Genomic DNA, 26206 nt, shown 5'->3' with positions numbered 1-26206 from the left:
GCGCCTGAGCTGGGTGATCAGGTTAATAAGAATATCAGCTCCCGTTGCTGGTTTGAATCGGAAGCCTGCTCAGGGCAATGGAGAGCTCAGGCAGCACAGTTGACAGACCATGGGCTTCCCTGTAGGGCAGCAGGCGTATTTTCTCCTGCAAAACTTGTAAGCGCTTTGAGGAGGCTGAAAGGCTGCCATTGTTCAGATCGGGGACAGGCTGGGGAGGAGACATTTGAGAACCAGGAGCACCAGGCGTCTCAGGTGAAAGTAGGGCAGCTGCGCAGTCCTCCTCACCAGGAGCGAGGGCCTGGGGCGTCTGGCCGAAGGTCTTGCTGGATAGCGGTTGACGTGGCTTTCTGTTTAGGATTTGGCAAAATGGAAAAGTAGGCGCAAGAGTCACACCTCTGATCTGCAAAAGAAGAAGGAGGAGAGAGAGGAAATTGAGCGGAGAGCCTCTGAAAGCTCAGAAAGGCGCAGCAAAACCCTGAAAGAAATGCAGAGAGACAGGTAATGCCGGCCGCGACACCCGGTGCCTTTAACGGCTTCATCCTGTTTACGTTTACTTGGAATTCAGCAGCGCTTGGCTTAACTGACTGCCTTTGAATGTGTTCAGGTGCTCGGTCACTGGCACGTTGATTTTCAGGTCTTCTCTCCCTAGCAATTTGATAATTCTGTTCCTAAGTAATTAAATGGTAAAAATCTAATGTCAATAGAATTAATTTGCCAAGTAGGTTAATAATCTTAGCACGTGTTTTGAAAGGGACAAATAAAGAACCTTTTAATTTAAGCTTAATTTAAGTGGCAATATTAACTGGGTTCGTTTTCAACTTCCTTCTTGTTTTTTTGCATTAAAATATTCATTTGCATCTCAATCTTAAACCAGTTTACTATGACATAAGTCCCGTTTCTGCATTCTCAATGCAAGTCTTGTACAACCATTGGGGAAAATTGGGGAGGGGGGTTATGGGGGACGTTCGTCCTGCAAAAGAGCATTTTAAAGGTCTTCCCTGGCCTGCCTCATTTTGTCCTAGTTTGACACTATTATGTACCTGGAATTCTTTCAGTGAAACCCGGAGGGCATGAAATGCTTTCTTAAGACAGAATGCCCAAATAAAACTCTGTACATCGGGTTTGACACCATTGGCTCTTGAAACAGATCCCCGTGTTGATCGAATGATGTTACGCATTTTATCCTTTAATTTGAAGTGTCCACAAACCCTCTTTATCTGACAGGTGTGGGATTAAAAAAAAAAAAAGGCCAAGAAAAATGGGCCATTTGTTAACATCCTGGAAATAGTACATGGTTACCTTTGGGGACAGAAAAATGTTGCAGAACAGTCATGAATCTTGCTGTTCTCCATCTTCCCTTTGAATCAACATAACTGCAAGCTTACGAGTCACACACACACACACACACACACTCACTGCTTGCGAGGTCATAGGTTACCCAAAGCTCCTGCGTTTCTTCTAGGGAGAGGCGAGATCAGGCTCCCCTGAGGAACTCCTGGGAGGAGACGGAGCAGAGGTATTTCTCAAACAACGACGTGTTCAGTGCAGAGGAAGCGCCTTCTAGAGTTGGCCTTCCAAGGGAGGCGGACAGCGGCTCGACGAGGGGAGAGGATCGTGAGCAAAGTGGCCAAACACTGGAGCGTGGGGCAAAGGCCGAACTTCCGATTGCAGCTCAGAACCTGGCCGGAGGGAGGCCGGAGCCCTTTCCACCAAGCTCCTGTTTGGCGAACGCACAAACTGGATCCAGTCGGGTTTCAGCTTCCCTCCCGAGAAGTTACCAGAAGACCGACACGGCCAGGCTGACGTCGGTGGTGACCCCAAGGCCGTTCGGGGCCCCTTTGAGAGGAATCTCGTCGCTTCCCAGGTCCTTTACGGTAAAGACTGGCTTGGGTCTAAGACTTGGGGGAGCAACCATTGCTAAGTGAACACTTTAACTCCTTTTATATCTGCAGTCACATATTTAAAATAGAAAAAATAATGTATAATATGCTTGTGTGTAGATAGATGCGCAATCCCCTTGTGGAGATTTCCAACAGAAGTAATAATAAAACTCTTCACTTAAAAGGAATAAAAGGGTGATATTTCACTCTGGATTTGTAACTGTGTATCTTCCATTTGTGTATCATCACATCATGCCCAGTGTTTGAAATCTCTTAATTTATTTGTAAAATGTGCCCACCCCCTCAGTTCTGAGGGGCCTACATGGGTTTGTGCATTATGTCCTGGCAACCTAGTCTTTCACGGCTGCATCCAGACCAGAGTGAGCTGACTTAACGGCAACGACAACAGCTCGGTATTAAAGCTGCTGATAATTAGCAAGGTGCTTTGGGCCTGGGAAGACACGGGGGAGATTTTAAGTAGGTGCCACTCAAGCCAATGTTGGAAACGTCTCTTTTAAAAACCTCCCCCAGATGGATGCAGCTGCAAAATACAACGGAGCAATCGAAGGGTCTCGGAGGGCTCCATCGGGGCTCAGCAGGGGCTCAGAGGCTCAGGCAGGAGGGGCGCGAGGCCACAACCAGACGGAGCCCAGAGGTACAGAAGACAGCAAGAGTAGGACAAGCCACTCACTCGGGGAGCACAGAAGGGGAGCGCCTGAATCGGACCCTAAATCAGATCACCACACCAGTCCCAATGCAGTGACCGTCGGATCTTCTGCCCCCAAAGTCAGAACCCTTTCGGGGACTGAGGAGTCGAGATGGCAAGTGAGTTGGAGAGATGGTCCTGTTTACGTTATGTGGTTTCCCCAATACACAGGAAGCAAAGACAAAGAAAAGTGTTAGGCAGCACTTGTTAGCTAGAGGAGATCATGGATAACTTCCTTAGAGAAGGGAATCTTTGAGGTAGGCAGCCTTGTGAATAAATGGGAAGTTCTTCTGATGAGTCACAAATGCGACTGAACCATTGGGCTTGACACCGTTTTCTGGGACTCTGTAGCTCATAAGACCCTATCGAGAGAGGTCAGAACAGGGACGAAAAGGGCCAGAGCTTATGGAGAACAGTTGGAAGGGGCAGAAGTAGCTTCAGTGGTTAACCCTGCAGGAAACACCTTCTTGGCTGCGCTGCTCTGCTGGGATTCAGTCTGGGAAGAGCTCAGCTCCTGCCCGTCAAGGACAGGAACACCTGTCGGCCCCCTCTCGTTTTAGTGTTCTGACTGATTTCTAATACTACAAACAAGTAGGAAGGATTTTAAGTCACTTAAGATGGCAGGAGAGATAGGACATGCGTATGCAAATGCCCCCACTGTGCCTGAAACGAATTAAAACAACGTAGTTAAGGTAATGTGAATGAATGATGGTCGAAATTCAGAACGCAGGGAATGTGAAGAGATCAGGGGAAATAGCTTGTTCGCAAGCCAGGAAGTCAAGTGCTGTTACATCTAGAGATAACTATACGCTTGATGACTAACAAACCTCCTGGTTAGGGAATGTTGGACCCCAGAAACTGATCCGGTGACATTTTTTCCCAAACGGTTTTGATCGCAAGCCTTCCCTCTTTCTGCAAGCTTTTTACGATCACTTGTAAATTGCCAGTCATTGTACATTTAAGTGAAAAAATACTTTTTAAATGTATTAAATTATAGGCTACAACAGTCTCTTTTTTTAAAAAAAAACTTTCTGTAAGGATGCTAATTTTCAGTTATTCTGCCTGCATTCACCAGCAGTCTGCTCCAAAAACTTAAAAATAGGTTAAATATATGGACTATGACATATTAGCTGCAGGAAGAAGTATGAATGATTCAAAAAACGCCGATCTTTTTCCTGTACAAAAGTCCCATGCGGGAACTGTGAATTTTCTGAGTTTTGCTACATGAAAGCTCTTACAATGCTTGAATCAAAACTTGAGATTCAGGAGTGCGTGGCCCAACATGCCCGCCTCCCAGCAATCCAGAGCGTCCCTAATGGCTTCTCACTGAAGTTTGCAATCCCTAACCGAGACTCATCATCTCGATCAGAAATGCACATTTCTCCAAACTAACGAGAGTGGCATTTCCTATTCCGCCTGAAATGGAAAGAGAAAAGAAATGAAAATATCACTGTTTCAAATGGTATTTTCTGCTAATCCAATTATTTTATTTATTTATTTATTTGTTTATTTATCTATCGGTCACATTTCTTCACCGCCTAGCTCGTTAACAACAACTCTGGGTGGTTAAATTATACTTGCTAGCAATTTCCTCAGCCATGGGCATGTTAATATTTAGTCGAAGTAGTTCCTCTAATGAGGCTCCTAAGTAAGGCCCAGGTAACCAATACAGTTATATACAGGAATGCATAAATTGGGGGTATAAATTTAATTACCAAATAGCCCTTGCATTTTAGATGTGCAGATACTTCCAGCTACACTGAAGATAATTTAAAAGCCCACATTGTAATGATCTTGCTTGTTTGAGGGATAGCTTTTCATTTATGTTGGTCTCTTCCTCCTTCCTTCCTTCCTTCCTTTTTTTAGGAACAATACAGTGATATGAGAATCAGTATAAACCAGAAACCAGGCAGCAGCCGTAGCTTTGGATTTGCCATGTACCAAAATCCTTCCGGTGTCTTCGTAAAATCAATAGAAGAAGGTAAACATTGCTATTTAACTCTTGCACTTTCTTTGAGAAAGTGTCTGTAATTGAGAAAGAAAGAAAGAAAGAAAGAAAGAAAGAAAGAAAGAAAGGAAAGAAAGAAAGAAAGAAAGAAAGAAAGAAAGAAAGAGACTGTGGACATGCCAAAGGTTAATTCAAAATTGACTTGCTTAAAGGTACTGGTGGTTCTTTCTAAAGCCGCAAACAGTTTGATATCAACATTCAGCTGAAGGACCATCTCGTCTCTTATCACCCTGCCTTTCCTGTGGACATGAGGGGTAGCTTTCCAGCCCTTAAGCGCCCCGTTCCAACTTCAGGATGAACTAATTGATCTTGCCAAAAAAGGCCTTCTTTTCCTTCATGTAAAGGGGCTTTCTGTTGGTGTCATACAAACTTTCCTAGCACCGCTCTTATATTCCTTTCAGCTCCAAGTTAAAAGCTTATTTGACCGGGCACTTGAATTATGGTTGACGTTTAAAATTATGACTTTTAATTTGAACTCAAAATTACTACTCCCTTTTAAAATTTAATGATGGTTGGTAGGACAGTGCCAGGCATTCAAAAGGGGTGCTTTGCAAAGGGTCTTTGCTTGAGCCTGGCACCTCTGCTCAGAGCATTACTTTGGCCCACCGTCTTCTTCCCGCACCTGCTTCCAAGGGCCTCCAGACGGTACAGCCCCTCTGTGTGTCCCCAAGCCTCCGAGAGCATGGAGCTGCCTCGAGGCTGTAGCTCTGCTCACGCCAACATGCCCTGAGAAGCGCCGCTTTTGAATGCTTTGCAGAGTCTGACTCTTGATTATGAGGTTTTAGGGTGCTTCCTTGGAGCAAAGGTTTCATCCCCGTGGCACTGATTTCTACCTTTCGTTCTACAGGCAGCCCTGCAGATTTTTGCCAGTTGAAAGTTGGGGATGAAATCCTGTCCCTCGGGGGCACCAGCATTTCACACCTGGACCAGGGTGAGTGGGAAGCCGCCATCAGCCGGGCGCTGGAAAGTGGGCAGCTCGTCATGGACGTGAGGCGGCATGGAAGGAAGGGTGCGTTTTTACTTGCACTGAGTACAGTGTGAGCTGTCTGCTCATTCCTGTAAGTTTTATTATGGTGGATGATTTCTGAATTCTTACAGCCTTCAGCAAGAGCTGGTGTTTTTTTTTTCCCATTAAAGTACCTTTGGTTAGTATTCCTGCTTTTGTTGCAAGAAATCATTTGTGTTTATTATTTTGTTGTTGTTGCATGTATTACACTGTAAATACCTGTTTGAGCAAGTTCACTTTCTAGAAATTAGGAGGTCATCTTCTGGAGTAGGGAAGTTCCTGAGGTCATCACCTCTTGGAAAGAGTTGATCTCGGTGTCCTTTGTTTCTTCTATGGCCCCATTCACTAGAATGTGTGAAGTCACTAAGATCAACTCCACTTCCCAACCTTTTCAAATTATTCTAGCTGTAAAATAAAGCTGCTAGTAAACTTGCTGTTTATGGTGCAAGCTTTTGACTAATTCTTGCTTTGGGGAAAAGGCGGTCTTTCATAAGAACCCTAATAGCTTATTCCACATTAACATTCCAAATCACTCCTTCCTTCTCCTGTCCCTGTTCTTTTTTTTCCTTTTTGTGTGTTATTTGGATGTATTTTTGTCAGTTCTCTTTATACTTTGACATCCCCCTGTCTACTTTTTTAATTTCTTTTGATGTCCACGTGCCAATCAGACTGGGGCAAAGACCAGCCTTTCCTGCCATTTGCAAGGCACAAAATCCTCAATCTTACCAGTATGGCTACCAACATTATAGGTACACCTGAAAGCAAATGGATTGATGCAACGTCGGGAGATCACACTTCAACACAAAGCCAACAAATGCCAGAAGAAGAGTTGCACAGCCATTTCCAGAACGACGTAAGTATGGGTGTCTGCCTCTAGACATTTCCTCAGCTGCTAGCCATGGGCAATTGCAAGATATAAGCCTATCTTTTTACCCTTAAATCTGGGCAGGGTGGGGGCAGATGGGTCTCCTTCTGTATGGGTATTGTAGTGGCCTAGAGGTCAGGGAGTATCTTCTATTGTTGTTCTTCAGTGACTACAACAGTTGGTATTAATATAAATGGATTCATCTGCTAGACTAGAGTTTGAGACTAGTAGGGCTAAACTTTGAGCTAAAGAAAGACAGGATGCTGTTTAAGGGCATGCATTCAGTATTTTGAGAGCCAGTTTGGGGTAGTGGTTAAAGGCGCTGAGCTAGACACCGGGAGACTGTGAGTTCTAGTCCCACTTTAGGCACAAAGCCAGCTGGGTGACCTTGGGCCAGTCCTTCTCTCTCAGCCCTAGGAAGAAGAAGAAGAAGTCAAAGGCAAGCCACTTCTGAACATCTTACCAAGAAAATTGCAGGGACTAGTCCAGGCAGTTGCCAGGAGTCAAGGCTGACTCAAAGGCGTGCACGCATGCACACACACACACACACACAAGCATTTACCTGAAACTGGGCCCACAATAATTTTCTCCAAGTTCTCTCTTCCTTATGCTCAGAAGTCGACTCCAGCTGCCAAGTTAATCAGCAAGGCCAATGTAAGGGCGAAGCTGCCAGGACTTTAGAGTGTGGGCAGCCCTGTCAGACAGTAGCTCTGGGTTTGGTCCAAGAACAATTAACAGCCCATAAAGGGGGCTGCCCACTGCTACCCAGTCCCCCCCCCCCATTTGGGTGAAGGCCAGGCAGTTCTCCCTTTCTACTGGCATTGGTCACTCTCACAGCAAGGGGCACAGAATTCCGGGACCTCCAAGAAGCTTGTGTCTTGCCCTCATGCATTCCTCAAAAAGGATATTCCCTTTCAAAGGGAAACACTGATGCCCCCTGTAAGGATCTGATCCATAACAAGGATCAGGGAGTTTTAGAATTGTTGGTTGCCAGCAAAGAGAAGGGAATTAACTTTGCATCGCTTGGCTTGGCTGAGCAGCCCACGTTTTGACTCCAACTTTTTGCTCAATGAATGAATTCATTCCAACAAATCTGTGGCTATTGAAGTAGCATCTGAAGTGTTTTGTGTTACCTTGGGCAAGAGGAAGACACACTGAAGTTTTCTCCTGAGTATCTGACAGTATAAAATAGCTTTTCCTTCCCATGAAGAAATTCAGGAGGATACACTCATGCCATATAACTTCTGAAATGTGCATAAATATTAAAATGCAGCTGTGTTGGGCATCGGCTTTCAGCCAGTAGCTTGGTTTCTCAAAAGGACCAAGGTCAGGTGTGGCCTTCTGGAGGTTAAAGAAAAGGTAGATTAAAGCCACGGTGTGCTCCTTTTCTGTTTTCAGGGTCCTGAAACAAAAGTCAATGGAATGCAAGATGATACAGGCTACTGTGAACAAAAAGGTAAAACTACCCTGTATACTTGGGTGTAACTGAAGGAAGAGGTCTTGATTTTTTTTAGTTAGCTGCAGGAAGGGACAGTTATATAAGTAGTAAAAAATAAATAATTTTTTATTAGCTGCTAATAAAACACAGTGGGTTTATTTCCTGTAGGAGCCGTGTCAGGAGGAGAATAAGGCAGGGACGCACAGCGTTGATGGAGGCTTCCACCCACCCTGAGTCCTCTGCCTTCCGGCCCCCTTGCTGCGTGCTGGGGAGGGTGGGCTAACCACCCCTTCCCAAAGGATGGGTGGGGGGAGTCGAGCTTAATGGCCCCTTGATCCTGGCCCAGGACGTTTGTCTGGACGCCTTATGAAACTTGGGCTTCTTTTTTCCCTTTCTTTTTTTTTAAACTTTAGCCTTTTTATGGGAAAACAGAGGGAGGGAGGACTCAGCCTGTAACCTGACCTGGCCTGCCTTGTGGGCCAGGAGGGTGTGCGGGCGGAGGGCAGGGGCTGGGCCACTGCCTGCTTCTTCCCAGCCCAGCTCACAGGGCTGCCCGGGGCAAAACTGCAGCCGCCCAGGAGGGGCTTCGCTTGCCCTTTGAATGCCCGTCCTGTTGGCTGCTCTTATGCTCAGCCGCCTCCCCTGCTTGGTGCTGGCCTGGGAGAGTCCTGGGTGACCACTATAAACCGGGGTGAGCTCCTTCCCAAAAAACAAAATTTAGAAATCGGCTGATTGAGAAGACCTGCCGTTCCTCTGAGGAGTTCAGGAGGCTGCTGTGGAGCGGTTTAGGCTGAGCGGTAGTGATGGGGTGATGCTCCTCTGCTGTTCATGGATAGGGCAGAATTGGCACTCGGGCCTTCCTGGCTGCAGGACCTGCTGGCTGGGTTCCGGTCTGGCAGTGCTTCGATGGGGCCGGATTAGCGAGGAGCAGAGTGTTAACCGGCACAGTGCGCCAGCTTTGATTTAGGCTCTGGCGGGTCAGGTGCACCTACTCCCAAAGCATTGGCCCATTTGTTTGAATGCAGCCGCGTCAATGCCTTGAATATTTGTCCGGTGGATCTCTGCTCGATGACATTAGACCACACCACACTGACCTGTTTTGTATCTCCATATTTTTTTTCAAATAGACACAGAACCTATATCTTTGAAAAACTTAAAAAGGAGATCCCAGTTTTTTGAACAAGGTAAAAACGATCAATCTTCCCCAAAGCTAACATTTCATGTAATTTCATGAAATTGTTCCCCCTGTGCCTTCTTTTAATCACCCCGTGGTGCTGGGTTCTATCGTGCCGACTTTCTTAATCTCTTTCCATTCTTTCCTTAGGAGCTTCAGGTTCCCTTTACAATTCATGGGTGTACCTTTGTGGTAATGGGATTTGTGTGTTCCTTTGTCCCTCCAACCTTTGACACTCTTGATTAGTTCAAATCCTGTTCGTAGTGAGCACCAAATGTAGTACAGACATTTTAAATCGGATTTGCAGCTTTTTTCCAACGTGCTAAGACACAGCAAACTTGTACTATGTAAAATGACCAGGCTGAAAGAGATGATGAATTTTAAAGTCATATTTATTATTACAATTGGTGCATCAGTGTGGAATAGCTAGCTAAGGAATACATGCCTTATCGCCGTGAGCCAATTTTAATCCTTCAGAAACTAAAGGAAGGGTTGGGCTAGGAGTCACCTCTCACAGTTCTTGAAAGCTGCTAGGAGTGTGTTTTGCATGTTCCGTGTCGCACTTTCACCCTCACTTCAGAATCTTGTGTTTGTTTTATTTGTTATATGTGGAATGTTTTGAAGTGATAAAGACAATATTTCTCATTTGCTCTCATATTACGTGTTACCCAAGGCCTAGTGTTATTTTACCATTGTCTCATTTTCTTCAGAATAATGTTTCCATAGAAAAGATGAAAGGCTTCTCTTGGCCCTAGAGACATCTTGCCCTCAGCCTCTCTCCCAAGCACCCTTTTAGGGCAAAGCTTTGGGCCTGAGCTGGTAACGAATGCGAAGTGCAGGCCAGGCTTCCCTAAATGCAGAATGTGACTTTATCAAAAAAAAAGAAAAGGGAAGAAAAAAGGCTGCTGGAAAGCTGCAATGTCAGTCCTTGATTTCTTTGCACTTTTTTGGACAGCCCTTTTCACAACAACATGTTTTTGCATAAGAGATAAGAGATGTGTGTTTTTTGGGTCTCTGGTTTTTCTGGGCCAGCTGAACGTACTGCATCAAAGCTCAGCTTTGGTTTTTGCCCCACACTCAAAGGAGCCCGGCTCTTTATCTCTGGAGAACTAATTTCTCACACACACACCCTGCCCCAAGAGAGAAAATATTGCCCAGCGAACACATTTGGAAACAAGTGCACAAATATCCTTGTTTTAACTGTTGCTTTAACTGTTGTGAAATAGTTAATGTTCTTTCGCTGTGACCCCAAATCCAGCGGCAATTATTCATTCACTGTAATTCTTTGAAAGTTTGGGAATTTGTCCATGCATAAAGCTAATGCAGGAAGATTTACTGATTTTATATTTGGTCTTTCATTATTTTTTGGGATATACTGTCTTGGAAGCATTATGCTGAAGAGTGGATTTGAATCAGCTAACTAAATCTAATCAGGATCACATAAAAGTTGAAATATGATTCAAACACTACAGTACTTAAGTCAGTCGGGAGGCATTTGTGGAATAGCAAAGATGGGCAGGGCCACAACTAGGGTCTGTGTCACCCGGGGCAAACATGGATTCCGTGCCCATTTTGGCACACACACCCCAGTGTGGCACCCAGGGCACATGCCCCGCTTGCCCCGCCCCCCAGTTGCAGCCCTGAAGATGGGTGCCGATGCCATGCGTCGAAATGTCTGGAATGGGAAGGAAGGTTCAGCAAGGTGAGAACTGTCACCTGGGGACGGCCCAGGATAGTGGGAGGAGGAAGTGGGGGATGAGCAGCAACGCTGCAGGAGGGTGCCAAGAGGAAGTCTGGGCCCATGCGGGGAACGCGCTAGAGTGCAGTGGAGCAATGAGGTTGTGACGCCCTGGATCCTGGGGAAAGAGTGGGAAGTGCAAGTCCCTTTTCTGTCCATCCTGAAAAACTAAAAGAAAATGGATTATGAAAACGAGCAGCTCTTGAATGCTGGAACTATAGGGTTTGTGGATCTTCAGTGCTGGGATTGTTGCAGGAGACAACCCATGTGGAAATTGTGAGGAAACTCTGTCCTGGAGAGGGAGCTGGAATGTGGGGCTGAATTCCATTGCTGACTTGCATTAATGTTTCTGGATAAGCTACTTACCTGTTAACCTCTGAACTTTGCCTCGATGATTGTGGCCATTGCAATAGTAGTTTTATAAGTAAGTGTCCCTGGGTCACTTTTCTCAAAATGTCTCAAAATTCTAGATGTCGCCCCATCCAGCTACAAGGTTGACACCTTTGTTTTTTTAGGTCATACGTTTTTGAATGGTTGGTGATTGGGGTATTGTTTTATGAAGAAGGGATAGTTGGAAAAGATACAGGAATGTGAATTCCCTGATGAAACAGTGCTCTAGCACACTTGGAAATGTTCGTCTCTTAGACTGGTAGACTGGCATAATAACCAGTGGGGTTACCATCCATACTTTATTCTTCTCTATGCATAGCAACTATCAGACTTCATTAGAAAAATGTGAAATTCGTGGTGTAAATATAAAGCCAATATAACGATTTTCCCTCATAAGACTAAGAGATATTTGCTCATTTGAAGATGTTAGATGAGTCCTTGGCCTGAAAAAGGGGATGGATCCCAGTAAAGCCTTCTAGTGTGGGTTGAAATGGTCTCTTCCAGATGACAGTAACAAAGATTTTTTCACCCTCTTCTTTTAATTCCTTAAAAATCATGCAGGAGGAGTGGAACCTGCAATACTTGATGTAAGTAATGCTTTATTATTATTATTATTATTATTATTATTATTATTATTATTATTATTATTTTAAATTTATTGGCCGCCCAACCCCAGTGGACCCTTAAGAAAGAGAAATCATATAGCACAGAGGGTAACAGCAATATACACCCAGAAACAAGCATTAATTTATGTTCAGGTAATGTATATAATAGTACATTATAAGAGAAAAACATAGTTAAACCCCAGCTGCACATTATCATGGAATGTATTTCAGTGTGGAAAACAATAGTCATTTTTCCCTCAGTTGGGCTGATACCAAATTCTGAAGCCTACAGAAAAAGAAGGAACAAATCAGGGGAATAACTCTTTTTTAAATGTTATTTCTCAGACATTAATACTTCTACCTGTAAAATGCTATTAATTTGCTTATAAAGCCAATATTTCTTATATTGAGCTATTCGGAATTTAGTGGATTGCTGATTTACGTTTTAAAAAACAACAGCCGAGCTCTCCTCACTCTTGATAACCGCGCAGGACAGCGTCTTCGTGCTAAATTACATCTCTCCTTTCATTTTCAAGATTTTCAAAGGTGAGGAACAGGACTAAGCCCTTCCACCTCCCTGACAATTTGTTCTCCAAGGTTTCCTCCCCCTCCTCCTCCCTCCATTCCCAGCCAGTGGGTCAGACTGGATTCAGGTTGACTGAATTAGAGGGGTAGGATTCTGCGATTGTTGAGCCCACCCAGTGATGAAGAAGGGCAGGTTTTAGGGCCCCTGTTCCCCTGCAATGGACTGAGCACCCATCTTTCCAGAGCTGAGCTCCAGCCCAGCCCTCCTCCTTCTCCAGGCGGTCTGAGGAGAACTGTCTGCGCTGGCTAACCTTCTGCTTCCATTTTGCAGCTCCCTGTTCCACCCATTGCGGCCCCGAGCCGCTGGACTTGGGATCAAGAAGAAGAAAGAAAAAGGCAGGAGAAATGGCAGGCGGAGCAGGAGCGCTTACTCCAGGTCTGGACGGAACTGTGCCAAGGGCCACCCCTGCGAGGGCCACCCCTGGGCTCCTGCAGCAGAGCCTCCTTACCAAAGCACATTGGGCTTCTTGGCCTCTGCCAGTGCACCATTTTCTGGGTCAAGCAGTGAAGGAAAGAGACCCTCACCCCAAACACTGCGTACGGGTAGCCATCTTGAAGGGGAATTCTACACAGACGCATTGAGCTGCAAATCCAGCAGTGTCTGATGGACCCTTGCCCAAGTAAAGATGGGAATGGCTTCAGGGCTGGGTCTCCTTATGAGATCTCTGATATTCCTCTAGAGGGAGGAGCTTCGGGGGCAAAACATCAGCCTGCTAACAGCATTTTTACTACATATTCTCATCTTACAGGTTGCTAAAAAGTTGCTAAAAGGAAAAAGAAACATAGTAAACTAGGGTTGGATAATTCCTCAAGAACTTTACAATATTGCATTGATTAATCAGCGCTATTCCCTACAAAAAGGGGTTTCTGGCCTTCTGTATCTTCTCTCACCCCTGAGATGACATAAGCCGTTCAATAAATTTGCATTAAGATAAAACTTGAAAGAGAGCCAAGCTGGAAACAATTCCCAAATGCTGACTTTATCCTGACATTAGGAAAAGGTGCTGTCCAAAGCCTGGGACCACCAAGGTGTCACTGAGCTGCGATGCCTGTGGTGTCTCCCTCGGATCGAGAAGGTGGAAGGTGGAACAGAGCAGACGGAATTGCCTCTAAAAGGGCCAGAAGCGGGGAGGGGTACTCTATCAGGTGCATGAAACAAGGCACTTGGCAGAGTAATGAAAGGGAAGAGAAGAGTCTTTATAAGAAAAAATGGAGGGGGGAATGCAACAAAAATGATAATGAAAGGACGATGTACAACGGTGAGGCTGCAGGCGTAACCGGACAAATTCTACCACATGGATATGGTTTGCTTCTGGGGAAGTTGTGCACCTTGTTTCGCATGCATATGGAGAGCTGGTCTGTGCCCGGTGATTGGAAGAAGGCCATCGTCTAGCTCTCCCCACTAGAAAGGGGGAGCAGCAAGAGCCAGTGAGGCAAAAATGACGGGAAGCAGCCACTTCTCTCTCCTTTCAGTGTGCTTAATTTCTTGGGCTTCCTACTTCTTAGTCCTCGTCTGCACTTTGCCTGGTGTTGCTCACCCAAAAGGGGATGGGTTGGCGGGGGCGTAAATAGGGAGCGCATCCTGTTTCTGTGCGGTTTCTCTTTGCATGGCAAGAAATGGAGTGGACCTCGGGCTGATTTGCTTCTTCCCCTCAGGAGCAGTACAAGCGCGAGCAAGAGAGGCTGAGGGAGGCATGGCTGAAGGCACAGCGGGAGGCCGAGACGGAGGTCCCCAGGGACTTGAACGAGGTCAGTCCGGAGCCTTCTTGGGATTCGGCCCCTCTTGCAGATGGCAGGCTTTGCGCTTGAGCTGGTCAAGGCAGTTTCCAAAACAGCCCATCTGGAAATGCAGGCAGCCTTGTTGCTGCGCTGAGAAAAGTCTGGATATAGGCAAAGCATAAACCTGAAGAAAGGAAAAGGGGTTTGGTATTGTTACCAAGAAAACCATGTACCTGGATAAAATAATGAGGGGGTTGTGGTAACGAAAGATGTACAATGGGGAGGCTGCAGGTGTAACTGGAAAAATAATCATCTATTTTGTGTACTGTGAAAAATTCCTCTGTGCATAGTGCTCTTGCTAGTTGATGTAGACAATCCGCTGTTATGTTTGGATGGCCTGACGTGACACAAAGTCAGTTCCGAAGACAGGTGGATTTTGCTTGATTTCTTTGACACAGTGATTCAAATCTCTGTTACTACCTGGAATGCCTTTCCAATGAAAGACCCATCATGTGTACCTCAATTCATAGCAAAGCATATCTAACGAACTTTATGCCATGTTTAACTTCTACAAAACTTGCATTCTCTTCTAGGATCAGACTATCCTGACATCCCCTGCTATGTCTGGAAATGTACAAGAGCCCCCAACGTCTTTGTGGGAAAGAAATGGAAGTAACAGGACTGATTATCTGAGTTCTGAAAGAAAATGGGAAGAGGAAAGCAAGCAGGAGAATCAGGGGAAAGACAAATGTCTCAGTGAGCTAAAGACAAGCAGCTGGCAACAACAAGCAGTTTTACAGGTGGAGCAAAAGAGAAAATTACAAGAAATGGAAAATGGGAAGGAATGTAATATACAGGACACAGTCTACTATGCAAAGAAACCAGGTTATCAGGAAGAAACATCTCAACAGCTGCTGGTGGAATTAGTCAAGGAACCAAGGTATCAGGAAAAAGGACCTCAAAAGCCACAGGTGGAACCTGTCAAGGAACCAAGGTATGGGGAAGAAGCATTTCAGAAACCACAGGTGGAGCCTTTCAAAGAAGCAAGGTATTGGGAAGAAGCACCTCAAAAGCTTCTGATGGACCCAATTAAAGAACCAAAGTATGGTGAAGAAACATCTCAGAATCTGCTCTTTGAACCAATCAAAGAACCAGGGTATTGGGAAGAAGCATCTCAAAAACCTCATGTGGAACCTATCAAGGAACCAAGATATCGGGAAGAAGCATCTCAAAACCTGCTGATTGAACCTATCAAGGAACCAAGGTATCAGGAAGAAGCATCTCAGGACCTGCTGATGGAACCTATCAAGGAACCAAGGTATCAGGGAGAAGCATCTCAGGACCTGCTGATGGAACCTATCAAGGAATTAAAGTATCGGGAAGAAGCATCTCAAAACCTGCTGATGGAACCTATCAAGGAACCAAGGTATCGGGAAGAAGCATCTCAAAACCTGCTGATGGAGCCTATCAAGGAACCAAGGTATCGGGAAGAAGCATCTCAAAACCTGCTGATGGAGCCTATCAAGGAATCAAGGTATCGGGAAGAAGCATCTCAAAACCTGCTGATGGAGCCTATCAAGGAACCAAGGTATTGGGAAGAAGCATCTCAAAACCTGCTGATGGAACCTATCAAGGAATCAAGGTATCGGGAAGAAGCATCTCAAAACCTGCTGATGGAACCTATCAAGGAACCAAGGTATCGGGAAGAAGCATCTCAAAAGCTGTTGGTGGAACCTATCAAGGAACCAAGATACCATGAAGAAACTTCTCAGAATCTGCTTGTGGAACCAATCAAGGAACCAAGGCATTGGGAAGAAGCATCTCAAAAGATGCTGGTGGAACCAATCAAGGAAGTTTCAGTGGAAAGATTCCAATATCAAAGGTCTGTGCTATAATCTTAGATTTAAGGTTTAGGAAAGAAATTGTGGAAATTCTATGAAAGCTAGATTATTAATGCATGTGACACAAAGCCATAGTACATTGTGGGCTGATGCCCAGAGTGGACATGGGAGTCAAGTTTATGCTGACACTTGCAGAGTCTTCTCTTAAATCCCAGAATGTAAGTAGACGTGATTTTCCCCCTAGTTCCCAGCATTTCTGGATGGAGTCTTTGTCCCAGTGTGCAGTGTGAGCATTCCTTGCTGCCTTCTCTTTGGTCAGCTGAGGAAGGGGATTGCCACAGGAGTGCAGGGTGCCTGCATCCAGGAAGTATTCCTTCCCCAGACTCCTCAGGGAATTGGTTGAATCCTCACTGCCCCTAAAAACATGGTGTGATGAGAAATCTGGTGTTGTGGGCCACCTTTCTTCTGAGGTTTCCACCCACAGCTACCTTGGGGCAGAGTGCTCTTTGATGCTTATATATTTTAGCCCTGCTTGGTTATCTCATTTGATAGACTTTAGTGTATCTCCTTTCCATGACTTTGCACAGAAACATTTTCAGTGAACCTTTTAGATAATCTCAACAATCTCTACAGGTTACAGTCATACCATTAAAGGTATTCTGCCAGTAAAAAAGAAAAAAAGACTAGTTGCCAAGCTGTTGCGGCTATCTAGCGCCAGTAGTAAAAAATTATCATGGGAAGTGTAAGTCAACTATTTGCTATATTGTAGTGTACAAATCTGCATTCCTAATTCAGATGCTTGTCAAAGAGTAATTATGGAACTTGTAATCCAGAGAACGGATTCTATCTAGATGATCAAACCTGAGGATCACGCCTAGACTATGTAATGGCTGTCCTCTGGCAATGCAGGCATGTTGCACAGAGCCCGGTCAGTCTGTCTCCTGGGGAATCCAGTCTATCTGAAATGATCCTGCAAAGCTTAATTCTTTTCTGGCCAAAAGTATGTCAGTTGGATGTTAGGAGGTGTTCCTTTGCAGAATGAGGATTCTTCCAGGTGTCCTCCCTTCCCAGTGGAAAGCCTAAACCAGAGGAGAGGAATAAAACTGAGTCTGAAGGCCTGTATTATCTCTACATAATACATTTTCTTTCACAGTTATCGTTACATGTACTTCTGCATGTTTATTTGTTGTAAACTAACATGAGGCATGAGATTCAGCAGTAAGCAGGCATCATAAACACACAAATAAATAAAGGTATGCATCTAGTATTGTAAATGACAATACGGGTGGTTTTCTGTTGCATAACCTGGTGTGTGTGTGTACGTGTGTTTCTTTGGATACAAAATATATTACAGGGCAGCTGGGATTGCAGAGAGCAGAGAGCCTCAGGTTAATAGTCACGATGTGTTTTCAAAAACGTAAGAAATAGGAGATGTCACTAGCTAATTTCTCATCTTTTCCTCCTGCACCTTCCTTTTTTCTGGGTTCAGATCTGGAACTTTGAAAGAAATTCATCTGCACAATGTCAGGAACTCTTGGTGCAAAGCACTCTGGCTAACTCTCGCTTATTGGTCTCTTTATTCCAGACATTATGAAGCACCAAGACATTCCAATGGGCTAGGAAGCCACTTCAGTGCCGACAGGTAAAAGTCAGCGAGTTTGCACTAATTGTGCTGTTTGGCAATTTAAAAGGAAAAGTTGCTTCATGGTCTTTCCCTTCTAGAAAGCGAATTGCTACTGAGTGATTCCATATTTTCTTTTCTTTAGTTACACATTTTCCTAAATAAGTCCCTACATGCTGAAATCATAATCTGGTTCAGGGCAGGAACAGGCCAACCAGGTACCATCCAAACATTTTGAACTTAAGCCCCACCTGTGCCACCCAGCATGGGCAATGGCGTTACAGAAACGGCACCCCACATGTTTGGAAGGAATGCTGGAATGCCTGCCTCTGCCATAGGGCACATGGGTCCCTGTGGGCCACTGGTCACCAGGTTCTGCTGCTGAAACCAGATGGGGGCCCACTGCCCTCAGGAGCAGCGGAAATCTCTCATCACTGGCTGGGGCCACGGCAGGGGACTGGATTAACCGATCGAGAATTCCTGTGGCCTCTTAAACGCTGACATCTTCGGATGCTGAACGAGCGTGGGATGCGGCTTTTATTTGCTTGCTTCATTTGCAGCCACTTAAGATGCAGAGATGCTATTTAATAAAAGCCAGCCATGGAAGTTCAGCAGAGAAAATGCCGTTCTGGTTTCGTGCCTTAGGATAGATTGCCCTGCTGGAAAATACATGCACAACATCTGCAAGAGATTGAAGTGAACAGTTAGCAGCTCATGTGTAAAAGGGCCAGACCTCAATGTTTAGATTCTTGGAATAATAAAAACTACATGCTGACCATATTTTTGGATGCTCTTCAGTAATACTTTACTACATAAAGTTGTATCTTGAAAAATCTTGTGCAAAGTCATACTTTCTGCACTGTAGTTATCACTTCCCATTTCTCTGGGGCATAAACTTCATTGGTACCCTTTAGAAATCATCCCTGAATCACCGACAGAAATTTTTCAGCACCCTTGTGTCCAGAGGAAGTTATGTTGGTTGCAAGTGATTTGTCATCCTGCAAAGAACCTCTATAATATATGATTTCTTGTTTTTTTTCCAGAAGTAAATCCAAATCAACCACTGATTTAGACAGTCATCAGGCGAGCGGTAAGTGCTCTAATGGAAAGGGGAAAAACAGACAGCGAGCCAGGAAGGGTGAACCCTGTAATTCAGGATTATTTTACTATTGGCCCCACAGCAAAGATGAATTATTGCACGGCTGTGATTCTGGTGCAGGTAAAACTACTGCTGGCATTGGTGTGTCAGCCTATATTTGCATTGGTAAACACTACATGTTTCCATTCTCTGGAAGGTTAGACTCTTAGATAGCTAACTTAGTATTAACAGTGTTCTTCCCTGTGAGAGATGTTTGCATTTGAAAAATAAGACATAACTCCATGGATCCATGACTAATGTAGCCTTAGTAATAAACGTGGCATTAGCATGTTTTGTATCCTTCACTCTTTCCAGCATCAAAGTATATTTCCTTTTTTTCCAACTAGGGCTGAAGAAGAAATTTTCTGAGCAATCGTGGAATACCACTAACTCACTGAAGAGATCTCAGAAGGAACACGGCCTGTCACCCGCAGAGCTGGAAAGGCAGCAGATTCTTCAGGAGATGAGGAAGAAGACGTCCCTGCACACAGACAGCAGCTGGATCCGCCAGCGCAGCTCCAGCATGCACAAGGAGCCCATCAGTCCGTCCAGCGGGAGAATGAGGAGGTAATCCAGACCCCAGGGAGGCCTCCCGGCAGTGAGGTTTTAGGGGGCTCACGGCACCCCAACTCTGATCTCCCCATCTGACCCACAGAGGAAGGCCAGAGAGACAGAATGGGGATCCAGCTTCCCTCTTTCTTCACAATTGTTCAATACCCCTTTCTCCTTATTGGCCAGATTTATAGCCCGCCTTTCCTCTAGGAGTTCAAAGCAGTGTACATGGCCCCCTCTTCTGCGGTATTGCCTGCGACAACTGGCTGGGGGGTGAATGGTCTCCGAGGGAGGGGCCGGCCCAAAGTCACCAGGGAGCTCCCAAGGCTGGCAGGGGCTGGGGCGAGCTTGAACCTAGGGCCTCCAAATCCTAGCCCAGTCCTGGAAACACCGGCCCACGCTTGATCTTATGAGGTAGTGAGGAATGGCAACAAATACAGTACCCACAACTGATGGGACTTCTTAAACAGTCTTTTTATACTTTGACAATCCAGTTTGTGGATCAGTAAGTCGAAGATCCTTGCTGGGAAAAAAAAAGTACACTGGTTTCCAGTTTTACACAGAGCTTTATTTTTGCATGGGCAACTTGACCTTGAAATGATGGGTTTCGAAAGTAGCTTGTGCAACACGCACCAGTGTCACTTTGTGCATATGGACACAAAATTTTCTGACATAGCTTTCTGAGGCCATGAATGTTTGGTGTGGAAAGTGTGGCTTTTCTGCACTTAAATAAAGGGATTTTGTCATTTTCTGACCATAGGCATTGGGTTTTTTCCACAAAAAAGCTGCATCGTTGCTGATGCAATAGGAGCATTATACTGTGGATGCCCCGGGGGGGACAGAAGGAAAGCTTGCAGATCAGAGTGCTTCCACTCTGACATCATTTCCTCTCAGTTCTTCATAATGGTTGATTCTGCAGACAGGCGCATGGTGAAACTCCTCAGAGATATATGGCCCCTGGTGAAAGGAAATTCTGCAAGGGGCATGCTGGGGCTTCCATCTCTTGTCAGAACACAAAAACTACATCATGCTGCAGGGTTGTCCTAGACAGGTGACTTGTATTCAGGCTGTCCAGAAGATAGTTCTGTGGCTGGGCTTTCAGGCACTTCCTTTGTGCAAAACTTGCTGGGTGCCCTACGTGCTGGGTGGTTAGATGCCTGGGTCCATTCAGAAGCCCACTGATTCCAGGGTAGCTCCTTATAAAAGTTCCTTGTTTCTGATCAGAGCTTTGGTATGCATAGGGATTTCTTGAACACAGATTTCCATGCTAAGTCATAAGCTGCCTTTGCAAGCTCCTTCTCAGTTACGTCCAGGGCTTCTTTTCGTTTGTTGGTGATTGCAGTACAGGATACGCAGGGTCAAAGCCTCCTTCCGTGTGTGGGATTCATTTTGCAGTTTAAGGATCACCTCCCGTGTTGAGCCACTGTTTTCTGCCCCTTGCCGTTACATTAGCCGAAGTGACTTGACTACATTTGCTGAAACCTCACCACAATTATTCTTCAGTTACAGTAGTAACTTTTGGGTAGAAGGGTCAGCTACAGCCAGCTGCACATTTTTCTTCCAGAGGTGAGAGCTTAGATAACCTTGACTCTTCAAGAACCCGTTCCTGGAAACCTCACTCCTGGATGAGCCAGTCTGCATCTTCAACATCTTTATCAGGCAGCCAGGATTTGGGTCAGCACATTCCTCCAGTGGTGTCCACTTCAAACCGTGCCTACATGCGCACCCCGTCATCCAGCCTGCCCTCCCCGTCCGCCGTATCTGCTATGAAAACGTCTTCCTTGCCCCGCATTCCCCCATCGTCTCCTGTTCCCCCTGCTCAGCCACCAGGCTCTTCTTCCCAGCTTGGAACTCAGCAGCGCAACAGGTATAACAGTCCTCAGCCGAACCCTTTTGTTTTTTCTTTTCTTTGGGAGAGAAATAACCTGACAGTTCTAAAGAGCAGCTGTGAATTCCTCACACAGCTACTGGGTGTGTTGTACTACAAAAGATTCATACGCCTTTCTCTACAGCATATGGTCTGTCTTCTTGAGACATGGTCCACTACCCTGAAATTACTGTGATTCTGGCATTCAGTACTACTATGGATGGTTGATTAACTGATTTTGGAGAGATTTATAAATATTATACCTTCATCTGAAACCATCACGTGCTTTTCTCTGCTTTATGCATTCTCTTTCTGTGAACAAAGAATAAGCTACCATTTTTCAAACTGTATTTAGTTGCGGTGATGGGATACGTATAGCGAGTGCCAGCAGAACACCTTTTCCTCTTTGCTGTTCCTTTTTTCAAAGTTGCTGAACCCTTGTTTTATCATATGATTATGTCATTTTCTGTAAATAAGAATAATAATGCCTTACAAACGTGCTCAACCTTACTTGTTTATTCCTTTTGTGGCTATTGCTGTTTTACGTAATTTGACTTGAGCCTCATCTGTGCCCAAGACGGACCCCTGGGCTTCTCATTCTCCAGGAAGCGTCTCCGTGCAACCGAGCCCTGGCAAGTGGCAGGGTGCTGCCTAGGCTGGGTCCGCCGTCGCATTCCCAGCATTTCATGGCGCCCAACCTCACAGGAGGTTCCGCTGTGTATCCCAGCCTAGTGTCGTACTGCCTAAAGAAGAAACAGATGCTGGGGTTAGAAAACTCTATTCCACAGATAGGGAATGAGTTGGGGCCCTAAACCATATGTGTTGTTTTCTAAATTTAGCCATGTTTAGGATTGTTAAATGGTTTATGCTAACTCTGAGTTGCGTAATAGCTGCATTTCTTTTTAAGTTTGGATGGGGTGACTCTTTCTGGTCAATTAATTTCTGTCCTAGGGAAGAATTTTTCTGCTTTCTCCGTTCAGTCTTGGGTTTTGGTTCATCCTCCTTCTGTGCCATGCTTCGTCCCTGTTCTGCTTCTTGGTTTTCCATAATCTGCTTCTCAACCACATTCTTATTCCATGTTTAGGTCGGTGAGTGGAAAGCGAATGTGTTCCGGCTGTAGAAATGCCCTGGGCAAAGGAGCGGCCATGATCATCGAGTCTCTTGGCCTTTGCTATCACTTACATTGTTTCAAGGTGAGAGGGGCAAAACGATGAGATGCGAGGGCTCCTCCGGGCCCTTTGCCTGGCTGTGGATACCCTCCCCGCTTCTGGCTTTGCTAGCCTCGCTTATGTCTGTGTGCAAGAGCCAGCACAACAAAATCTGTCTGCTAACAGGAAACCTTCAGTGATCGGCTGTTGGTGCACTCATTGACATACAGGTGGTCCTCGCTTAACAACCGTTCATTTAACAACAGCCCAAAGTTACAACAGCCTCGGAAGAAGTGCTTTATGACTTGTACTCACACTTACAACTGTCGCAAAACATCATGTAGTCATGTGATCGAAATTCAGGCACTTGGCAGCTGGCTCCCATTTACAACAAGTTACAGCGTCCTGCAGGCACATGATCACGATTTGCGACCTTTTTTGCCAGTTTCTGGCAAAAAACATCCACTGGGAAAGCTGGATTCACTTAACAACCTACATAAAAATGGTCCTAAAATCGGTCACGTGGTGACTCACTTAATGACTGCACCGCTTAACAACCAGTTTAATGGTCCCTATTGTCATTAAGTGAGGACTACCTGTACTACAAATGTTTAGTGCAGTGTTTCTCAACCTGAGCAACTTTAAGACGTGTGGACTTCAGCTCCCAGAATTCCCAAGCCAGCATGGCTTAGTGGCTTTCTGTAACTTTGAACAAATGAGGCTTCTCTAGTGGAAAGCACTTTAAGATGAAACAGAAAAGGCAATAAGAGTGTTTTCCCTCTGCTCCTGCACAAAAGAAGCCAACATTTGCACAGATCTTACGTCTTCTACTGTGCTTAGATATAAATGCATATCAAAAATACTGAATGGCTAGTATGTATTGCAAGGCATCCTGAATGCTCATGGCAAGATGTTTTAAAGCAAAAATTCCTGTGTATTAAATGCAATCGTACTACACTTATGTAGAATAACATTTACAGCAAATGAACCCCACTGGGTTCACTGAGACTTGACTTCCAGGAACGTGCAGACGCGGTTGTCATCTCACTGTTCCTTGCACCTTTGAAAAAGGCACATTTGTGATTCTGAGAGAAGCGCAGCAGAAAATCCTTTAGGAAGTCTAACCAAATTGAAAGCAGAAAGTAATGCTAGGAACCTGCGTGTGACTCTTCAAAAGAAACAGCTTGGTGCCAAAATCGCTGCTTTCTCTGCGTGCCATATAAATCGATTCTGTTTCAGAAAGCCAGAGGCGACCGTCTGACTGCGGACCTTCATTCCTGTTCAGGCTGGGTGGCTTTTTAGCCTGCTTACTCTACTGCTCTACACTTACTCCACATAGCAGAATATTAGCCACGCTGTTCCTGTGGCGTGCAAGGACCCGCGGCTTACAGCTCACAGTCCGGTCCTGGTTGGCACTTTGATCCTGGCTAACTGTCTGATTTCTCCGCACAGTGCGTGGCGTGCGAGGGTGACCTTGGGGGATCCCAGGCTGGAGCAGAAGTCCGTATCCGAAACAGCGAGCTCTTCTGCCACAACTGCTATCTCCGATTTAAAAGTAAGATGCTCCTTCTGCGGCCAGTCACACACAAGCCGCCTGAACCGGAAGGGATTTTTTTGTTCTTTCCCCCCCCAGACCTCAGATGCTTTGCTCTGGTTGGATAGTCCACTATCAGAACTGGACAAGGTGTGCTTCTTGCACTAACAGGGGTTCCTTTTCCACTGTAAATCAGAAACAAGCATAGTGTAAACGGTGCAATAAAATCGGGGTGGGCTCCCTTTGGCTGGAGGTATATCGCAGGAGCAGAATAAGTGAGTGTGAGACTTTCACCACTGTCAAAGACATCATAGCGCATTTCCAACTGCAGATTGTGCGTCCAGCAGAGCGTGGGAGCAAGTGGTCTTCAGAGTGCCATTCCTCCCTCTGAGGGAGGGAAAGGGAAATAATAGGCCAAGTACGACTTTTTCAATTGTTTATATTGCATTTTGTTAGGCACCACAAAAAAAATTAAAAAATAGCCTGCTTTGTGTTAATTGATGGCTAAGTAATAGAAAGCATGTGGGGAAACTTGATTCTGAATTTTTATCATTTTATTTAATAAATAAACTTTTTATTTAAAAAAAGTTATTTTAAGCATTTTTTAAATCCCTGATGTTGAAATAATGCTGAAAGGTACGCAATGAAAAGCTGGTCATATCTTGACATAGGTTTGCCTTGTGACATCACAACACATGTTTTGTTACTTGTCCACAACAAAGCCCTTGTAATGCAGCTGAGCATTCTGGGCATTAGGTGTTTTGTCCTAAAAGCCTGCTTGCCAAGGATTTATGCTGCTGCTTGTTCCATTCATATCCCTGCATCTTTCCCCAAAAGCTTCTTTTTCTAAGCTGTTTGGAGACTCTTGAAGAGCACAGATCTTCGGATACATACGTGAAAGGCGAAATGCAAAATCTCCTGAGCTTCATGTGAATGGCTGTGGAGGGAACATGGACTGCCAAAGCAAGGAATGGGCTTCTCCCGGTCTCATACGCACATCACACGCTGGGTCTGGGAGAGTTTGGCCAGCAGGGACCAGGCAGCCGCGAATGTCACTAACATGGTTCCACCCCATGTCCTTCCCCCACACTTCACATCGGTTCTTCCTGCTTTGCTTTCGATGCCTGAGATAAAATGCCTGTTCTTAGAGCTCCAACTGCTGGCCAGAGAAGGTCATCATAATGGCACTTCAGAAAGCTTGTTGTGACTTGAGTACATTTTGTCAGCCATTAGGAGGCTGGAAGAGAAAGATCTCTTTGTTTAAAAACACTGTAAATAAGTGCAATTAGGATACCAACAAATACGTCAATTTTGTTTAGAAAATACTCTGAATTTACTCTGCACTTACTAACTTGTCTCTTTTCTTTCTGATGTCCATAGCCGGACAGGCAACGGCCATGTGATCTGAGCGTGAAGATGAAGCCTCTGCAAGCGATGGAGGAAGAGGCTGCTGCTGTAGATCTATAAATATACTGAGTGGGTGTGTTTGTAGTACCAGATGTTTGCCTGCCTAGATTGTGTAGAGAATTAACTGCATCCTTCATAAAACTTATTTTGAAATATTTATGAGAAGGTCATTACAATTACATTCAATGTATAATCCCACCCTAAAATAAGAAGCAGATAATTGTTGGGAATTTCAGATGATACATTCTAGGGCAGAGTTTCTTAACCTTGGCCACTTTCAGATGGGTGGACTTCAACTCCCAGAATTCTGGGAGTTGAAGTCCACCCATCTGAAAGTGGCCAAGGTTGAGAAACACCATTCTAGAGAGTTGTGCAGAACTGCATAAGAATTACATTTGAAGGCACACAGAGGTGGTTGCTGTCCTTATTTCAGTTGCTAAGCTTAAGTAATATTCCCCTTTTAAAACTGTCAACTTCACTTTATTCAATATCCCTTTGTGCTTCAATGGTTAAATCCAACTGGGGAAATTGTGAAGCATTCTTTTTCGTTCCATGTTTGAAATATGTAACTCTACTTGCACCTCCAACAAGTTAATATAACTGAAGAATTTTTTCCTTCTGTTTTCTTTTGTATTTGTAAATAAAGTTGCTGATGCTGCACTTAAACTGCTTGAATGCATTTGTTATGTTTTGGGAAAAGAATTGTGCACAAAGACGTTGAAACTGGAGTGGCTTCTTTTGGTAAAGGGTTTTCAAGATAAAATCCCAACTGCATAGGGGTATGCATTACTTATAGCTGGTCTGGTTGCTCTGTTTCCAAAGCCTGTGAAATTATATTAAATGGAAACTTGGCTTGAATAATATTCCTTCTTCATTATACAATGTAGAAATTAAATCAAGATTGCAAAGCTTTAAGTTCTTGATTGAAAAGAACATAGAAATTAAACTTAATGGATGTTATACAGGGAGCACAGCATTTGGCAA

General features: G+C 44.9%; 1 protein-coding gene across 3 annotated transcripts in view; it reads left to right on the top strand.

Moving 5' to 3' along the window:
- The window catches only part of LOC134498434 (LIM domain only protein 7-like), a 109532-nt gene extending 83643 nt beyond the window's left edge, over positions 1-25889 (top strand). For 2 of the 3 annotated variants that reach the window (XM_063304523.1, XM_063304521.1), the window contains exons 10-28: positions 356-498; positions 1463-1874; positions 2412-2705; positions 4453-4567; positions 5442-5603; positions 6269-6453; positions 7864-7921; positions 9031-9087; positions 11767-11792; positions 12667-12771; positions 14052-14144; positions 14708-15996; positions 17541-17597; positions 18620-18666; positions 19062-19281; positions 20831-21133; positions 22218-22326; positions 23734-23836; positions 25196-25889. In XM_063304523.1, the coding sequence (XP_063160593.1) occupies positions 356-498; positions 1463-1874; positions 2412-2705; positions 4453-4567; positions 5442-5603; positions 6269-6453; positions 7864-7921; positions 9031-9087; positions 11767-11792; positions 12667-12771; positions 14052-14144; positions 14708-15996; positions 17541-17597; positions 18620-18666; positions 19062-19281; positions 20831-21133; positions 22218-22326; positions 23734-23836; positions 25196-25218 (3801 nt within the window). In that variant the 3' untranslated portion in view covers positions 25219-25889. The remainder of the gene's footprint in view (positions 1-355; positions 499-1462; positions 1875-2411; positions 2706-4452; positions 4568-5441; positions 5604-6268; positions 6454-7863; positions 7922-9030; positions 9088-11766; positions 11793-12666; positions 12772-14051; positions 14145-14707; positions 15997-17540; positions 17598-18619; positions 18667-19061; positions 19282-20830; positions 21134-22217; positions 22327-23733; positions 23837-25195) is intronic. The other variant, XM_063304522.1, reaches the window with a different exon arrangement.
- The last annotated feature ends 317 nt before the right edge of the window (positions 25890-26206 follow it).

Source organism: Candoia aspera, chromosome 5 (genome assembly GCF_035149785.1).
Source record: "Candoia aspera isolate rCanAsp1 chromosome 5, rCanAsp1.hap2, whole genome shotgun sequence".
Lineage (NCBI taxonomy): Eukaryota > Metazoa > Chordata > Lepidosauria > Squamata > Boidae > Candoia > Candoia aspera.
Note: the sequence above shows the minus strand (reverse complement) of the source record. Positions and strands in the feature narration are given on the sequence as shown.